The sequence below is a fragment of the Melitaea cinxia genome, chromosome 1 (assembly GCF_905220565.1).
Source record: "Melitaea cinxia chromosome 1, ilMelCinx1.1, whole genome shotgun sequence".
NCBI classification, from domain to species: Eukaryota; Metazoa; Arthropoda; class Insecta; order Lepidoptera; family Nymphalidae; genus Melitaea; species Melitaea cinxia.
Genome location: NC_059394.1, coordinates 6,180,669 through 6,201,915, shown reverse-complemented (window position 1 = coordinate 6,201,915; position 21,247 = coordinate 6,180,669). Strand labels below are relative to the sequence as shown.

Sequence of the window (21,247 nt, the reverse complement as noted above, 5' to 3'; positions counted from 1 at the left end):
TGTTTAAAGTCGAAAACGGAATGCAATAGTAAATAAGCTTAACACGTGCAATTTCAGCGCTATTATCCAGATGGAAGCCTATAACCATTCAGTTAAGATCTTCAAGTTTATCGCGTCCATTGGACCGTCTCGAAATCAGAAGCAGAGAAAACCATATTTATTGAACACGTGAATGTTAGTTGATAACCTTATATGAGACTAACAATAATAATACTTTTTAATCTCATTCGAGGCAAGCTAATTTTGTTCTAACTCTAGAAAAAAAGTAACTTAGTGGCTAAAGTTCTTCATATAACTGGATTTTACTTTACTAGCTTAAGAAAATATTTTATAAAACTAAGTACGGGTTAGAATTACAAAATTTTTTTTAACAATATGGTTAAAATAAAAAAAAAAATAATGTAAAACAGAAATAAAAATGAAATCGGTATGAAAATAACTTCAAGAGTTAATGAATATTTAATTATTTTATCGTAAAATTAAGATTCATTTTTACAAGACAAATATATTACGTTAATTATCCTATTTTAAAATCTGTCAATTTTATACTCTTAATACGAACGATTTTAAACGTTCTATTGAATTTTTACGGTAGATTCTTGTCAAGGCTACATACATATAGGTATAAAGACAACAGTTCCACATAATTAAAACTCCGCTGTCCGTTAAATATATACTTCTATAAAAGACATTTATATTTACATATTTTTCCAGTATCGTACAGCAGAAAATATCCTTCTCAAAATGTGGAGCAGCCTAAGTGGAAAAATCCTTTAACTTTAAAGAAGACCACTGCCAAAAGCTCCTGGGACAATTCGCTTGCGATGCTTCTGGTATTGCGGGCGCCCATAGGCTGCGGTAGCCGATTAATTGGTTAGTAGCTTGATGACAAATTACAATAACCACATAGGTCTTATAAAAACAATCGATTACCATTAAATAACAAAATCGAATAAGGTTCATTTATGTACTATACGTCAAACACATATTGTTAAACATGACAATGATACGGAACCCTTCGGGATTTTGACTCGCTCCTGACCGAATTTTTACGCTTTTGAAAATAAATATCAATTTCGTTTACTATTATGGCCATTGATTATCTACTACAGACTTTGACTGGGTTGTTGGCACAGTTGGCAGTGACCCTGGCTTTCTGCTCCAGTTTTGTTCAGTTTTATCCGCCCCTGTTTTTCAGTATGAGCGTAATTTTATTTTAGTATATTTCTACGTAAATTTATTAAAAAATGTTAATTATTTGAGTTTTACCTTAAGTGTTGCTTACCATAGAAACAGATGATCGCTTGTATGTTAACTATTGTAAGAAGTTTTATAATTATTGTCCTTATAACGAGTAGCACAGTAGTGCACTATTTATTGTCTATGGACTGCAACAATAACAGTAGATGCCAACGCTCGACGGAGGGAAGTCAATTATTCTTTGATAACCTTTACATTTTTTTTTAATTATCGAGTTATCCTTTAACATACAAAAAACTACCTAGGTCGATAATGACATTTACCAGTCCGTAAAAGTTAACAGTATACTTATAAATAGACTATCGAATTACATAAATTCACATAATAGAGATACTTATGTATCGCTATTTTATAGTCACATCACAAACAAAAAAACAACACAGAACGGACACTAATTTAGTGAAAATTCTTTGATTTCACTCTTCGACAACACTCGTAACCCTACGGTAGGTCGTGGATAGGGCTAGCAATTGCGAGGTTCGTTGACTATTCGCACCCTAAATACATAACACACGCTAAATTCTATCTTCTTGTCCTTTAAATAAAGTATATGTTTGAATAACCAACTGATTTTTGGTTTACTACTGGAAACCGGAGATAAGCCGTTGGATTAGTTCGGCGAAACGTAAAAAAACGTAAAAAGTATAAGCTCGGATTGAGTTCCAAATTTTACAAGCGCGCACGCGCCACAACTATTTTCTAATTTTAGATATTTAAAATTTATATTATTAATACGAGACTTTATTCGATATTTGATACTGTTCGGACTTCAACTATGGAAATTAAAACACGAGGTACATGTTATGCAAATTCAATAATACGAGCAATAAATTTAATTTTGTATTAACACTATTTGGCAACGAGTTTCCATCAGATCCTTTATATCTTACATTTGATAGAATAAATTATCGTGTCAACTATTTTTAATCGTGTCTCGAGCTAATGATCAGGGTAATTTTCATAATAAATACATCTATAAGCCGCATTAAATATTTGTCATCACTATTAACTCGCTAAAATGTTACATTAAAATACGGATATCTTTTAGTGAAATATTTGACTTCCTAAAAACAATAATTTCAGGCAACCTCTATAAACTTTGGACATATCTTTAAGGATATTTGTTACATAATTATGTTTGTATATCATAATAATTCAACAGAAGACCGGCGATGGACCGTACCATTAACGGACCACGTTTAAACATCTACTACTATAGTACTTCTATAATAAATAAGCAGTAGTAGTAGTAATAGCAGTAGTAGTAGTAATAGCAGTAGTAGCAGAATTTCTAGTGGACCAAACTAAGCCTGTGCCCTCTTACTCTAATAAGGTACTCTTCGCACTGTTGAGTACCTATATTGTAGCACAAGGAAGAACAGTCAGAAACATATTTATCAGACAAACCTGTGCTTTTAAACAACCTTATGTTGATTCTTAGGTACGAGTACATATAGTCATTAATATTACAGAAATAGTCTTGCGGAAACACTTATAGCATTAGTGCGATCCGCTACGGTGTAAAGTGAAAAAGCCTTTATTCTAACCCATTATAACATAAAGTCTAACAAGAACCCGATGGCGTAGCATTTGACGATTTTGAATATCAAACGTACTTCAAAACGTCTCTGGACATTAAAAAAGTGTGTTATTTATAAACATACGTACCTAAGCATATATATTTTACGAGCACTTGGCGCGGTCTGTAGGGAGATAATCCCATCGTGCATTTCGCTCACACACACAGGTGTTGTCCGCAAATCCTATCCCCGTCCCATTCTAATCCCTTATTTGAATCTTATCAGATCTCAGGAGACACACCGGTAGTGGTCGTAGTCCGATGTGTGCATGTTAGTTGTGGGTTTAGCGGCTAGGGCTGACGCCAATAAGTCATACTAATAATAATATATCGAGTATAATGCTTGACACATTTAACTTAAAAACTTTAAATATATGTGCATAATTTTTTTGCATTATCACAAACTCGAATTCAAAAAACATTAACATTTTAATTTGAAGTTGAATTTTTAAATTTCGTTATATATGTTGGTAGTTTAGACGCTAATCTAATCATCCAGCATTATTTTAGAGTTTGATATTTAAAAAGATATTTAAATATTCAAAGAGGAAAATTCTAATAAATTCTAAAATATGCACGCACTGTGATTATAACTCATACGAGTATATAGAAATTTACATTATAGTAAGCTTTTCGCTTGTTTTTTATATATATATTATACAACCCTGTCTGGGAATACATTTAAGGTGCGTCCACACCGAATCCGCGATTAATGGGCTTTGGATGGCGCGATTGAAGCTAAATTTATGTTTCTGCATGTCACCAGATTATACTGACAGAGGGACGAAAGCAGCTGCGCTAATCTGCCTCAGAACCACGTCTCGTGAAACCGTGTACTGAAATATCGATAACACCTGTCTAATATTAATAACACGAGTGTCAAATTAATTTTAAAGTATTTTAATTGCTAGAAAAAAAAGATATACATTCGAAGCTATTAATTGTTTTTATACAAACAAAAGTTAAAGTTACAGCGGCTACAGTGAACATTAATTTTAAGTGAAAGCAATATTTCACGGCTCGAATTAAGGGTTTATGTATTTCTTGTGAGTATAATAAGATAATATTCGTAACCCTTTGTAGGGATTAAGATTTTGTTAAGGGCGGCCTTAAGCCTCACGAGCCAGACGGGTTGCCGTCGATCGCCTCTGCCCCCCTTGTTCACTTCTATGGTTTTTACGTCTTTACCTTGGATACTAGGATAGATTTGATTTTAACTTACATTTTAATATTTTGTTAATCGTATGAATATGTAGTTTTAATACTAATCTATAATAATATGTTTTCAACTAAAACACAAGGTAGACATTATATTTTAATTTAATGATGTTTACTGTAATTTTTCCACAGTAACTATTTAATTATTCATTAGTGAATCCGTTTAAGATGTTTCGTCACCACGTCTGCAAGACCACGCTAATCGCCCTCAATACTATAATAATAATGGACAAGCATAGATAGGAAGCTTATCCCCAGTTAACGTAGCCGTCTGGAGTGAAAGGGGGGCAGAGGTCTGACGGCTATTACGACAAATTAACGTACCTTATTAGGTATGAAAGAAAATTTATTCCAAAGCGATAAAAATCTAGTGCGAAATAAGTTATTAAAGTGTACGTAAAACTAACTATTAAATGTGTATTAAAAAAGTACAAAATAATGTCTATTTGACATGACACGTAAACAAAGCCTACTAAAGACTACAACATAATTTAGAACCAAACTACATAAATGAGTTGGAACCTTGGAAGAATAGCTAAGTATTTAGAAGCCTGTTTATTTTAATATATATTATGTATCTAAGCTTTGTATATAATCTATTCGTGTGTGTTTCGTCAAAATAAAGTATAAATCAATAAAAATAAAATAACTGTAGTCGAATAGATCGTTAAAATCAAAACAAGCCACGTATTCCCAGAGCACCTCGGCCTAAGTCTGATCTTAACAAATGGTCGGGATGATCCGCGCGAGCGGTCACGGTTAAGCGTCCACATGACTCTTTATTTTTTATCGATTGATCAGAAGCTCAACTGATTGCGTCTGTTGTTGCCGCTGGTTAAAAACCGACGCACACTACAAAATGTTGCGTTTATGGTGCGGTTTTTAAAACGTACCACAAACACGACATATAAATAAATAATATTCTCATAGATTTAACATGTATAGACTTGACGCAATTTTTAACGTGGTTATGCTTTCAATATCTATACAGATAATAAAAGCGAAATTTTCGAAGGATTCATGGATTTTTTGCTCTTCTTTATTTTTTATCGATTGATCAGAAGCTCAATTGATTGCGTCGTTGCGTTGGTTAAGATCCCACGCACACTAAGGTAGCTAAAGTGCGTCTGTTATGAGATTTTTAAAACGCCTCAAATAATATTCAACCGCAAATATTCAAGTTTAAGGCGTTTATTCAATTGTTTTGGTGTGGTTGTGCATTTAGTCCTAATCAATGATATACTGAAAAAGTTTATTAAAAATTTTATTTAAAGATAAACAATGTCAATTAAATAGTTATAGTTATAATTAGGTCTTAAGATATAATAGATAACTCTTAGCAACACCCTGCTGGTGGGCACATATAAACGGAAAAAATGCGTGTCAGCTCCGATACACGACTGGAGTTAACTAAACTCACTAAGTTTTTTTTTCACATTTGTCTCAACAAAAGAGATAGACTGCGCGGTAAAACTTACGAAACCCACAGAACAACCCTCAGATATCATTCCCTAATACCTAAAGTGAGTAGGTAGACAGAGAATTTACAGCTAAAAACGAGTCATTAGACGTCCTTACAGATAACACAGCTACATTTTAGAAAATACTGCTAAAATCGCTTTAAAGCTGTCTAGTACCTAGTATGAATTTCCATTCCATGTTCTTTATTTTGCAAATATTATCTCACAACCTTAATGTTTAAATTTTTTTTTAGAAACGCTTGTTTGGCTAAAGCGCACGCTGTAACTGCCTCTAAGAGGAATTACAATAGTAATTTTATCAGCTGTTGGTGATTTTTATTAAATAAATAAAAAAACGTAACTCACTAGGAAGGTAGCGTCACTGCTCAGCGGTTCTGATTTACAGGATCCCCATATTTTTGAAGTAAAACTTCTTCGCGCACGCTTGACTTGGGGAATAAGCTGGTGAATGCGTGACGAGAGCGTTACGAAAATTGTGATCGGGCTAGGCGAACGGAAGCTGAGAGGGAGATATAGATTAGTGAAGATAGAAAGAAAGAGATACGTTTTGTATATTACTGTAGGGGCAAATAAGAAGTTTTACTTCAGTCATGTTGTCTAAAGCGCAGTCGTTTTTTTTTTGCTAGCATCATTACTTTTGGGGTAAACTCCAAGATATTAGACAATAAATAATTATGTTTCATGTAAAGAACGCGTGGCCCTCGTGCGTAACCCGGTGCCAAATAATCTAATACAGTTTGATTAACGAAATTTGAATTGAATGTAAGGTTATTAAATATTATGTTTTAAAAGACTTATTTTTCCTTTCAGTTGATTTCATCACTTCTATTGAGTTTTACTTATTTTTATTTTGTTTATATTTACTTTTTTCTTGATTAGATTACGTATAAGTAGGTAGGTAAGTAATATTTAAAATCTTTTATTTTATTACGTATTATGTTAGTAACATTGAAATTTAAAGTGTGATTTATGACGTCATATCATAATTATATAAAACTTTTTAGTGCTAAGCAGCTATATCAAAATGTAGACGCAGCGGTTATACTGTAATATAAATTGGTAGTAAAGTATTGGATTTTCTGAACGAATGCAAAGGCTGCCTATAGGCTATGACATATAGTGTATAATCCGTTGAGTGTGTGTGAGTTAAGCCGAATGCATGCTTCAAATTGGGCTGTGCAAGAGATAATCTCACAATGATTGATGAAGGAGCTGCCCTCCTCGGTACCTTTCAAGATTATTTTTTCCTTTTTTTCCTTCCTTTTATTTGATAAATTATTTCTGTGTGATTAAATTAAATTAACTCATCTGCTAATTAATCAAAAAACGATTATGAAACACAACGACTTTTTTTATTTCGTTTTTCTATTTAGCAATATAATGCTAAATTAAAACATATTATGATACGTTCATTTTAGTTCCATGAGTAAAAAAAAAGGAAAACAAAATATAATTCGCATATTTAATGCGGTAAGCCTGCTTATCCTACTGGCAATACCGAAGGGTTGATCCGCGGGGATTATCCTTTATTTGACTAACACTGTCCATACTGTGAAAAAAGCCTGCAAGCGATTTAAAGCTTTAATGCAAAGGTGTAATGACCTATTTGGTATAACGTAGTGTTGTTCGTTACGTTTGAATACATAATATGAAGGTTACATTTCTAGATAAACAGTTTAAAAAAATGTTTTATACTTATACATAATCTGAAAGACTCCATAATCTTAGCGGCTTATACAATTTTAAATTTAACGTCGGTAATTAGTCATTAACGTAAAACTCGTTCGTTTAATACTATCACTATATACTCCACAAGTTCGTGCCAAAAATGACGCGAACTCTTGTGTGTTGCATAGTCACCACGCTGGGCAGACGGGTTGGTGATTTTGGGTTAATACTATAAAGGTCGTAAAAAAGCGTACAGTCCGCCTGACGGTAAGTGGATACCGTAACGCAGGTCACAAACGCCTGCAACAACAGAAACATCGCGAGTCCGTCGCCAACCCTACCTCTGAACTCTGGCTACCTTATTCACCACAGAAACACAACAATACTCGAGAGCAGAATTATTTAGCTGTGATCTTCTGTAAGGTTGAATGAGGTAGGTACTTACCCGATGGAGTTGCTCCAAATTTTGAAAAAAAAATCCCAGTATTCTCAGTAAGAATATAATATGGTCGCGTTAATAAGTCGCGTTATATTTAAAATAGACATAGACGATAATATCGATTAAAATAAAAATAAAAATCAAATAAAACCGGTTAGGTAAGAGGTAGAAGTGACCGCGAATAAAATCTGGTATCTAACAAAAGGGAGCTCAACATAAACTAAGTAAAGCATAGAGCACACGCGGATTGCGAGTAAAGGATGGAACACACGAGCTAAGTAGAGCTCTTGATCCGGATCAGAGGATTAGACGCCAACCGCTGCCCACCGGCCGGGATACATCTCCGACGGGATTACTCGAATCCGGATTTAGTTGAATAACTTACTTCGAATTTATCGTAATCGCCTTTCTAGATAATAGAATCCTCAGTAATATTGATTGTTGACTAAAGTCTATTGCGTGACTTCGACTCGAATCAAATTTTTTAGAACATGAAATAACTAGTTATTGCGAATTAAAATATTTACAAAAATGTGGTTAATATTCTAAAAAATTAAACATTCCTTTTGGTAATAACGACTCTATGAAAAATGATTTACATAAATTTAATCACAAGTTGGTATGGCAGAAATTTATTTAAAAATTATATTAAACTAATAATTAATATACATTCTTCTAAAGTATATATTTTATGTGTCTTTTCTATAATACTATTACTATACTTATAACACTATTGGGAATAAGTATTTATGAATGAACAATATATTTCAAAAGTAACATATTCAATTGAAGTAAGTATAAATTTCAGTTGGAGCTTTTAAAGCTTAAAAATAAAAAATAAATTACAAGTATAACACAAATGTTGCACACATTCACAGGACTCTAGCTACATGTGTACATGAGACGTACACACAGGCAAGTGTGCGATCAAGTATGCGACGTACACATAGAACTCGCGGATCAGGCCTTAGTCGGATTACTCGACCGTCGGATCTGGATTGTATCCCGAGGTCGGGAATATTCGCATTCAACATTCTAAAGTACAAAAATAAATATGACCATAAAGATTATAACGTAATGTATGTTAAAATGTCAATATTATTATAGTAACCTATATTTTTCACTCATTTTTTTACGAGCTTAATGATTTTTATATCACAACTATAAAATTATATAAAGACAAAAAATTAAATTATAGTTTGATTTTTATTAAATATTATACATATTTATAATGCAAAAATTTATAATAACTAGATAATTTTTTTTTTTTACTAAATCTGCTGTGTGGTTACGGCAGTGAAGAGAATGGCCATCCTCTCTCTTCCCCTGGGTGTCGTAAGAGGCGACTAAGGGATAACACAATTCCAGGTGAAAACTTGGAACTTAAAAAGCCAACCGATGGCGGGATAACCATCCAACTGCTGTCTTTGAAATACACAGGCCGAAGACGGGCAGCAGCGTCTTCGGTGCGACAAAGCCAGCCCTGCGGGCACCAACCCGCGTGCCTGGCGTGGTCACTATGCAACACACATGAGTTCACGTCATTTTTGGCACGAACTTGTGGATACCTATGCCCAGTAGTGGACTGCGATAGGCTGAAGTGATAACTAAATAAAAATTAGATTATGTAAAGAAAAAAAAAGATAGCTATTTCAAACTTCCAATTATTATATATATATATTTTTTTAATCGTTTTTATCCTGTCGAAGAAATATTTAAATAATATATTTCATTACAAAACACGGTCAATACGTTTTAACGATATGCATTACAACCACTAATGAGGGCCACACGGCTTTGTTTTTAAATCACAAACCGAATTTAATCGAAAAAGGGCCTGAGTAGGTGTGGAATAAATCGATACACGTACTGGGACGGGAAGCACGATTATCCGGATCATCCGGGCCGGATCAACCTCGTGTCGCCCGGAGATAAAACACAACTACCCTCACCCCACGCTGCAGTGAAGATCCACCCCAATGTATGACAAACTAGCTCGGTTTTCGCGTATTCTTCGATTGTAGAACGCTTTCGAATTTTTAAAATATATTTGTGTTAACGAGACATTAAAACAGTAAAATAAACAATCGAAATACAGAACGTTTAAATATACTAATATATTAACATTTTAACTCTTTCCTGTAGGGATATCTATTTTTAAAGAATTTTCTTACTTAAGCTGTATTAAACTGATACAGTGGATAAAAATAAACGTAATGATTTATTTTTTATTTTTTACTAGACCTAAATGATCTATTTCTTATATCTAGACTTATAAGTACCGTCAGGACTTTTATGTAACCATAATTTTAGAAACGTTGACAAAAATACAAATATATTGAGATCAAATGTTTAGCGAATATTGCAAAGAGTTATATTATAAAACAGATAATTTAATCAAAGACTAACTTTTTATTATTATTACTGTATTTTCAATGACTTTGAATTGATCAGCTTAGTCTACTTTCTTAGGTTCGACCTTTTTCAAGTTCAATACCTTTCTTGTGGAGTATAAATGTTACTATGGTACAAAGTATTATCCTTCCGTGTCTAATCAGTGTTAGAAATATATATACCTTCAATGTATTCGGGTAAAATTGAACAGTCGTTATTTTTCCATTTACGGTTTCGTTCTACTACTCTTTGTTTATCAGTTTTGGGTAAAAAAAGATTTTCTGATGGAAGATCAATCTGGAAGCTAGAGCTAGGTATCGCAGAAGTTGATACTAGATTTAAAACGCAATCTGTTCGCACATCTTCGACAGTCGGTGATTCTGGTTAAAACTCGGCTGAATCCTACTTTAAAGGTTTCGAATAACCTTATTTTAACCTTATTGAAGCCTCTTATTGGGTCTAAGGTTTCCCTCGTTTTCTCTATCAGAAACACTAGCATAAGAGTCTTCGATACAGTCTGAAAATTATTCTAATAAGATCTTCAATAGGGGTAGTATTGTTTGAAATATCCACTACACCAACGTAAAATAACAAGAAGCCAAAATGAAAATATATAGTAAAACAATAGATAATTAGCTTCTATAATAAACCAAAATACCCGAATTGTCGTGTATGTCTTTGCGTGATGTGATTAAATGAAAGAATTTATCTGACATGTTTTTCTATTTCTCGGTAAGAGCAAATAGTTGAAACTAGTGCGACCACTACATAAATTTATAAATTTTTGGAATAGCAACACTTTAACAAATGATTTAAGTACTTATGCTATTAAAAATTACGGGACATTAAAAAATAAATCGCCTTATCTTTATAAAACCGGCTTTAAGATGTACGGTCAGCGTAAAAAAAAAACAAATTTACTTTAAACAAATAAGTCATTCAAAATAATTTATTAAATTAAACAAAAAATTAAATTTTATTGTTTAAATTCTGAAAAGCTAATTATAATAAAATATTAAATTATTTATAGCTAATTATGGGAGGGAATGTTATTTGTTTTTAAAAGTAATTCATCACTATTGGCACGTGCTTAATGTATTGTCAAATCCTTGAAGAAAAATGGTTTTTAAAACATAAATTAAAACGCATTATACGACTAAAATTATCATTATGTAAATTATTTTTATGAATTTATTTTAGACGCAGAAGGTCAATATAATAATTTATGCGTACAGTGTGTATATATTTTGTATTTAAATTATTTATTCTCCTAAATCAAACATTTTTATCATATTGAATATTCCGAAATAAATTCCTTTTATTCATCTCTCTATTAAAAAAATGTATAGTGTATTTTTATGTCCAAGTAATAATAATTAATAAAACTGTAAAATTGTTTCCGACGGTACCCAGGTACGAATTGACAAAAATATCTCCGACGTATAATCCGGGGGCATTGTGCAATAGCTAATCGCGGATCGGCGAGAGACTTGAAATTAATAATGATTTATAACACCCGATTAGAGGCGTTCGGCATTAAGTCGCCACCGCTTCTTTGACGTCCACGATGTTTTACGCATAATATCACACACCAGCTATTTCATCCCTTATTACAAAGGAATAAAACATACAATCAACCGCGCGTATTATCCGGGTAGCGATTATACCTGAGTGAGGATATATTTAACGACATTAACTTGCGTTATTCAGGACAAATGGGACCATACATAGCGTTAAGAAGATGACAAGCAGTTGTGTTTATTTTTTGTTATAAAAAATGTAATAATTCGTATCTCAAAATCTACATCGGTATGCGTATGAACACCATTGCGTGTGACTAAATGCAGTAATAATTATGTGAGAGAACACTATACTTTTTGCATAAGGAACTTTTCAATGGGAGTGATGATCGTGATAAAATAAAGAAAGTATGTTCCGATGAAGGGGATTTGCTGTGAAAGGCTGCAATAAAATCCTATCTGGAGTTCAAAGAAATGAATTTGTATTTATGTGGTAGCAATTATACTAATAAACTGCACAGATTAATGATGAAAGACAACGATAAAATGCTAAAAAATATGATAATATATTGTATATTAAATTAGCATAAATGACTGAATAAAACGTTACTCATAAATGACTTACACTATAAAATTATCAAATTAGATTGAAAGATAATAAACACATTGGGTCTGCGTTATTACATGTATAAGGGCTGAATCTTTTTTTTTCTAGAAATGATTCACTATAGTAATTTCATAAAGAACTCGATTAAATAAAAACTAAATAATAAATAAATAATTAAAAGTATGGAAAATTGTAGAATTGTGTCCTATATTTATCTGAACATAGATTGTTTGAAAACGTGATGGCATCATATAAAAGTAGTTAAAATATGAAGCACAAAGAAGGCATGTGAACCGAAAATGAATTGATGTATAATGCAACGTGTGCCTACTGCGTATGTTTGCCGGCTTATGCTTTGAGCGCCTTACTGGGCAGACGGGATGTCCCGGATTAGATTTAAGGGGTAAAAGAACTGAAGCGAGATAGTACTAGCCGGATTTACATTAGAGAGACAAGGACGAACGAATGGAGATTTAAAGATTATGATTCATAAAGAGAGGAGAATGAAAGGAAAATTAATACGGAGGGGATAAACGGGAATTAAAGGGCAATGTTCTATGGAATTGATGGATTCGTGTCATTTTACATTTCACGCACGATGCGACCTTAAAGTGATGGTTAAATATGAATTAACTCTCAGTTTATATATTATTTTTATAAGTTAATGAAGTTTGTCTAACTATAATGTTGACTTTTCGTTCACTAACTTATGCACTGAATTGTGTGATGAAAACTATATTATGAATTAGGAAAGTATTAAAAAATACATAAATTCGCGTATTCTGAACAACTTGCGTAATGCGCTGTAACGATAGAAGCTTTTACAAAGCTATCGCAGTACTTTCTTTGTCGGGTATTTTATCCCCAAAAGAAAAACCCGATGATATTATATGCGAATACTTTGTCTAATTTTTCAATTACGTATAGGTAATTAACATCAGTGGGTTATAAACAAACAATGAATAAAAATTCATCACACTTTCATCCATTCATAAGGTAGGCAATTTAATGTCTGTGTTTTAGGTAACAGCCAACTGATACCAACATTTTTTTTTTCATAAATTTATAAAAACTTTCACCTATTGTTGACCCTATTGTTTTTGTTTTCACAAAACTTTTTTTATCCAGCGAAAAGATATAACATTGAATCAAAGATAACTGCATTTCTTTTCTCAAAAGTAAATACATTCTCGTAGTACAAGCACAGCATGATAGTACAATGGAGTCGCTTATTCGGAGTCACGCGCGCGTTCTTTGTCGAGTCCGAGCTCATCTCAGCGTTAATCTGACGTTGTAATTGATTCACGGTTAGCTATCGTACTGGTATCGGGTATAAAGGAAATATTATCTACGAATCGATGTTTACTTCAAAAGATAATAAGATTAATTTAAATATTATTTGTAAGAAATAAGATTACGGCAACGAAAACATGGTTTAAAAAGTGTTTAAAACAATTGATCAATAAATATTGGAATATTGATGTAATTCTTAAGGATTTTCCGAAGATATGCGTGAAAGGTTTATGGACTAACGCAGTAGTTACAAATATAATTTTTTATTGAATAATTCGAACAAAAGTGACTAGTAGAGATCTCTTTAAGAATTCATTGGGGTTTCTCTTATTTTTGTAATTAGCAAGCTGTAACCTTGTTTTAAAGTTCAATAAAGAATATATATACATATACAAAAATGTTTGGATACTGTATCGCTAATCTAGCCAAAAAAGTAATGTCAGAGTGACTGGCAATAAGCTTTTGTATCGAGACGATATCGTATGTACATATAATAAATATATTTTAAAAACGTCTTTATTTTATTCAGAAGAATGAAACAAGTGATTGGGCGGAAGTTACAAAATTGGCGCGACTGAACTGTATACCTTTTTGTGGCACGTTACGTGTGCCGATTGCGATATTAATTTCAGAACATTCATCTTATGAATTCGAGTCGTCTACAGGAAAACAAATTTTAATATATACATAATTACATATATTTAAACTGCGGGCCGTCTATACATGTCGCGCTTTTTAAAAAGAATTAATGTAGAGCAGTTTTATTTTGAATGAAGTCATTTGTTTTGATCTTTAGTAAGATTTTATATTTTCGATTTTAAAAAGCTATTATTTTTACTATTGTATAATAGCATTACAGCGTGCGAAATACGATATAGGAAGAAATGTTTTGGAAAATTATAAAAAAAAACGTATTTATATTATTCACTCACCTGTAACTCCTTTATTAAGTAGGTTGTTGAAGGGTTCTTTCTTGGGTGAAAGGTGAGGAGTGTGTGGAGTGAGGGAGGGTCGCTCGTGGTGCACCGGGGCGGAGGGCGGGCGGGATACTGAGCGTTCTCCGGGCGATCGCCGCGGTGGCGACTTGCTGCGTCGCATCTCCGATGACAAACTCTAAAAAAGATAACGGTTTTTAAAATATCAAATAAGTAACATTCATTTTAGATTTGATCTAAAAAAATAATGTACTTTAAATTAACGCTTACTTCTAACTTATTATAGTCTAATGTGTCTGAACGAATAGTAAATCGAATACCTACAGTTAATACTAAACTATTTTGATATACACGTAGGTAGGTACGTGATGTAAATAAACTATTTTGATTTTTAATAAAAAATCTGCGACAGTGACATGTCAACACAAGAATGACATATTAAAATCAATATAAAGAATAAATGAATCTCATCACAACAAGATACATTTTACAGGATCTAATCTAACAAAAGTCGTACCACTTAAAACAAATGGATATCAAATGGAGATTCAAATTGGACACTTGTTCATTGCGTCAGTGAAGCAAATCGTTCATGAGTCGCACTGATTACGCTCGTTGGCGTCTTGACCGCTACATGGCGAATCCTCGCATTTAATAAGGTTACACATGCAAACACTCGCATTAATAAAAACTGGTAGATAGAATTTTTATGAACAGCTATAAATCATCAAAATAACGAAATTGTCGTTATTAAGTTCACGTTCCATTTATTATATTTATTTTTTTCAAATTATGCACGTTTCTAATGTAATTGAACCTAAACTAAAATCTAACAGCATCGAGCTTGTTTCGATAATTTTTTCCACAGTTAAATTTCAATACTTAGATTGATAAAAAATGTTATCTCGTATTGATAAAGATGGCCCTTAACAACGAGGAAGCCAATAAGCATCATAGAATTGTCGATTCGCGCCACAGATCTGTCTAATATGGTATTGGAATTTGTGATGCCGTTTGACCCCTGTTAACCCAGATTACGGCTCGGCGCCTGATTCGTCCCCGAGCCTGATTGTGTTGTGACACAAACTGTAATGTATTATGTGTTAACTCTGCTGCAATCACGGCCGCTGAGCACAATTACAATGAACACGTTCGCCGAACTTACGATTTATTTTGAGCGATTCGTATTCTCATACTTTGTGTTTATTGTTTTACTTTATATCATTGCGTCATGTCTTTCTATATGTGAGCTTCTGTTAAATACTATGCTATTAAACGATACGATGACGTAGGAGATAGAACGTGGACCATGAGTTCGTGGGTTCAATTCCAAAACACTTTTGAATTTTTAAGTGTTATATTTGTTTAATAAATCTTAATGAGAAAACTGTCATGAGTGGAAGTCTATTTTAAACCTAAATTTTAAGATGTAAAAGAAGAACGCAACGCTTATCTTTCATTTTATTTTATTAAATATTTGTTTACTTTGTAGCTGTAAAGGAAATACAAATATTCAAAAAATATTAAGTTATAATGAGTGCCTAAAGAAGTCCCTGTGATACAACATATCGTAAGGTTGTACCTAAAACTAGTTCAACTATTAGACGTCGTAGTTTCGTCCGAAATTATAATATTAATATGGATTAGTTATAACTTAATCACCACAAAAAAACCTATTAACATTAAGCAAATTAGGAGTTATCATCAATAACTCTTGGAATTTTATCTTAACATCAGCGCTATGTTCCCACGGTATTTGTAACTTATCATTTTCTAATCGTTCGCTCTAATTACAATTAGACTTTGTTTAATAATGTAAATATTGTCCATAGCCCTCGATAATGTTTCCGGTTATCTGTCTAGACCAAAACCTACAAATCGAAACACTTTTTAGGCACACGTTACGTGAATGAAAAAAAACGTAATTTATCAATTCGTTAGTTTGTACATTCATAGCTTCTAACACTGCCAAAATAGTACATAAGTTTTTGTCAATTTCATATAGAATGGAGAAGACATGAAGGAGATCGGTGATTAAATTATTTTATTGTAGAACAATTATGCACAACAGGCGACTGTTAAATTATTTGACAATCATTGAAGATAGATGGCGTTAGTTGCATTATGATAAAAACCCCAATAAACTTGCTAATAGTAACTTTGTAAAAATCAAGTTTATGTAATAAATCAAATTTTTGGAAAATACGCAGTAATTTTTTTTTTTTTTTTATTATTATATTATTCGTAACAACTTTTAGTTTCAAGGTGGTTAACGATTTTATAGATAGTATGTTTCCGGTGATAGTCCGAATAACATAGCTATAAGATACGTGTAAAATCGAAACCGGTTTCATTATGTTTATATCTTCACATAATTATACTAATATAAAATAATAAGGGTTATAATTATTTTAACAAATATAACCATTTTAAGTACATATTTTTTTCATTACCTACTCTTATTAATAGATTGTTTTACTAATATAAAAGTAATAAACACATTTTTTATTTATTTTGTTATTTACCTAATTAGCGTTTTTTTGAAATCTCCACTTGAGACATACTTAAGGTAAATGGTACTATTTAGGGATATGTATATGAAAATACTTAAACGCAAAATCGTCCTTCACTTATGAAAAATTCAATGTGTAGGTAATTTAATATGATAATAAAAACAATTTCATACTTCAAATCTCTATATCTAAATCTATATAATATAGACATAATCTTTAAGTAAAAAAAAAACATAATTTGCGTCATAATAACTAGAAATACGAATGTGAACATTATCCTTATGTAGGTAATCAAATAAAGTCTACCCAACAGTTGCTAGTCAAATAGAGCTCAACTACTGTCAGTTACTATAATCTATTAATGTCATTTAAGATCACGTTAAGAGTAATACATGTTTAATTATTTGTCAACTTATCTTCGAATGATTATATTTATTTATTATTACAATTACAATATGAAGTAAGTTTTACACTGCTATTTCATTTATTTGAAGTAATATATATATTTTATTTAATTTAATACGGTTTAAATTGGATTTTTATAAATTATTAGTGCGTCGATGTATGTAAATATTTTTGTTATATTATTAAAACCGCACTATATATATATATATATATATATATATATATATATATATATATATATATATATATATAGTGCTATAGTGTATATTGTAATTTATTTCTTTATAGTAAAATACTTTTAATAATAAACGATTAACATAAGCACATAATAAGTAATTAATTTCGTTATCAATAAGAAAAAAATGAGAATAATACGCAAACGAGATATGATTTCTTAGTAGCTTAATTAGTTTATTGTTACTAATTCCAGTCGCAGTGAGTGAAGCAAATCTCAAGGCATACAGATCAAAACATTTCAGACTTATCTGATGTACACGAGCTACGTAATGGTGACATACACGGCACCAAAACACGATAGTAACATTTACTATGGCATTAGGCGTTTTGTCTATCTGTGAGCCGCGATTAATTTATGTCCCACTTATTTGTACAAGATAACGTTTAGAAATATCTCCGTATTTGTACATCATGTAAGCTTATCTTTTAATTCTCGAGCTGTCAACGAACGGGACGAGAGGTTTTTCCACATTTTGACGGAACAATATTAGGTATATACATTTCATAAAATCGTCATGCAGCTTTTGTACGTTGAAAATGTTTCGTCAAATTTATATAAAATATCATGCAACGACTGTCAGTGTATTACATAATTATGTCAGTCTGTATAACATTTTCATGTCGTCGTCCATAGCTAGCCTAAGCGGCCATATTCTCACTTAGGGTACGAAAATTAAGGTTGATCATTATGTTAATAGATATATGTATAATCGATCACGATTCAGACTGTAATAGCCTACTGCTAGGCATTAGCGTCTTTCTTCGTGTAGCAGAAGGATTGGAGTTTAATCCACCACGCTACTCCAGTGCTGGTTCCCGAGTAGAAATTTTTTCGTCTTCCTTAGAGGGACCGGACCAAGCATGCCTGATCAGGACTAGATAAGGCTTGTAACGCAGATGATTGGTCTGGACCTGATCAAGATGATATGAGATTTCCTGATCGGGTCCAAATCAGGAAATCTCATCTCATCCTTATCAACCGGTTCGGTCCAATGCTTTTAAAAGACACGAATTTATATTCTTGAAAAAATTGTTTAGCAAAAAAAAGCGAATTGATATTATAAATATGTTACTTAAAATAATTATTATGATATTTATTTCCGGTTATTTTTTCCAATGTATTATTTATTTATGTTTTTACTTTAAATATTAATTATTTTTATTTATTTTTATGCTATTAATTGATTACTATTATTAATTAAATTTTATTTATTAACTTCTAGTAATTAACTACTAATTAACTATTTCCTATTACTTACGACTGATCCATTGTGTAGAAATGGACTCCCTGCTAGACCGTCCTAATAACTGTATATAATTATACTAAGTGCGCTTAAAAAACATTAATAGCGCGATTCAGGCTCATTTCGCGTAATTTTTTCAGGCTATCCTGATCTGGACCGGACCGGGTCCTGATCCAGTATGCCTTACGATACTTGATTATATTTTACATCAGGCTATCCTGATCTGGACCGGACCGGGTCCTGATCCAGTATGCCTTACGATACTTGATTATATTTTACATCAGGCTATCCTGATCTGGACCGGACCGGGTCCTGATCCAGTATACCTTACCATACTTGATTATATTTTACATCAGGCTATCCTGATCTGGACCAGACCTGGTCCTGATAGAGCTTGCCGGATCTGGCATGCCTCATTCTATCCTGATCCGGTCCAGATACATAATCTGGTTGAGCCTGACCTTTTTTTCTAGTCGGGTTGGCGGATGACCTACTACGAGTAACGATTGCTATTAGGTGTCTGTGATAGCAACCCGCTCCGACAGCTTAACGCGTTCTCGGGAGACCCACAAGGACAGACAATCACACCAGAAATAAATATTTGTATACTTATAAATATCCACTCGGAGTGAAAATCGAACCCGCGACCGCCGGTATTTAGGTGCCTACATGACACACACACACACACACTACTACACACAACGTTACAAGTTTGATAAACACAAACACACTATTGCGAAGTTTAAAATAATGATAAACTACGGAATATTTACGGATTTTCACTGTAATATCGTAGCAACTGGTCAATCTGCGATAACATTCAGATTTCCGTTCATAAAGTATGTATTTGTACCGATTATATGAGTTTTGTCTAAAGTAAAACTTCTTTATGCACGCTTGACTTGAGGAGTAAGCTGCTGAATGCGTGACGAGAGCTTTACGAAAAGTGTGATCGGGCGAGGCGAACGGAAGTTGAGAGGGAAATATAAATTAGTGAAGAAAGAAAGAGAGGGAGTTACGTTTCGTAAGTTTTGCTCCAGTCGTGCGGTATAAAGCACACCTGTTTTTTTTTTTATATTTTGTAACGACCACATATAAGCGAACGCGATCGAACGCAATTGTCAATTGCGTTACGTCATTGACAGTTGCGATTGAAGTAAGTCGCTATTATCCCGTCAATGGATTTTATGGGTAGTTTAGTTTTATTTGAATCTACCTTCGTCTCAATTAGTGATCATCGATAAAAATTTCCATACATATCTTTCATTGACATAAATGCATTTGACAATTACTGCAATTTCACTCATAAACAATTTTAATTGTCAATCACACAACATTCAAACAAATCGCCATTCAACGTATCCGGTCACATTTTTTTATTTATGTGAACATCAGATGACAAGCCTTTAACTTTTACCGATCACTACTCCGCTTCTGTCTCGAATAATAGATATAAGAGTAATATTACAATAATAACATAACATCACTAATATTAAAATTCTAAGTGAATAATGAACTTTTTTGGTCCTATCAACTTTGAAACCTTTGTGGGCTCATGCACAACACTTTACTGAAGATCATGACGTTATAAACTGCGCAGTTTACGATTCTATTAAAGACATACAGACAAACATTAATTTTTATATATATAGAAGACAAGGAACATAGTGTCATGGAGGTCTTCATACAATATACGACTAGTAGGCACATAAACAATTGATAGCGGATAAAATGAAACTAATATTTATTATACCGAATTTTTATTTACTATTTATCAATTTAAACACTTCTATGTATTTTAAACAATATTTATCTTATAAAAGCTTGTTCTTATATCTCTAATACGCGATGGGACATAGAATGGAAGTTTTTGATAATTATTTAATTTTTTTTTTTTTTTTAATATATAGACTAGCGCTTGACTGCGATCTCACCTGATGGCAAGTGAAGATGCAGCCTAAGGTGGTGCGCGCTTGCCTAGAAGATGCCTATTCACTCTTGATTATATGAATGATGCCTATTCACTCTTGATATGAACAAACTAATGAGGTAAGGAAAACAAATCAGTCCTGATACTAGTAATACACGTGTCAGCGGCTAAAGCTTCATCTAATATAGATATTTTTAAATACTAGCCATACTAGCCATACTTGCTAGGCTCGTTAAAATAACTAATGATATGTATATTTGTATCTATATTTATACAGTGACCTTACGTACTCAAATAAAAAATAAAGGCTTTATATTCTATTTAAAAATAGAGAAGATTAGGCGACATTTAGTCACATAATCCAGTAGTATAAAATGATCCATTATGAGATTTTTGTGTTAATTTATTACAAAGAATTAGTAATGTATTCCTTTAATGTCCAATTTATTATTATTTTAATCAACGTATTGAGTAGACATTTTTATTTAAACATTATTTGCATATAAATTTTTATCATAATTAGG

The 21,247-nt window shown here is 32.3% G+C and overlaps 1 protein-coding gene across 1 annotated transcript in view; it reads right to left on the bottom strand.

Annotated features, from left to right (window-relative positions):
* LOC123658147 (homeobox protein dve-1) overlaps positions 1 to 21,247 on the bottom strand; it is an 81,075-nt gene that overhangs the window by 24,173 nt on the left and 35,655 nt on the right. The window contains exon 2 of the mRNA XM_045593623.1: positions 14,392 to 14,572. Within this exon, the coding sequence (XP_045449579.1) occupies positions 14,392 to 14,572 (181 nt within the window). The remainder of the gene's footprint in view (positions 1 to 14,391; positions 14,573 to 21,247) is intronic.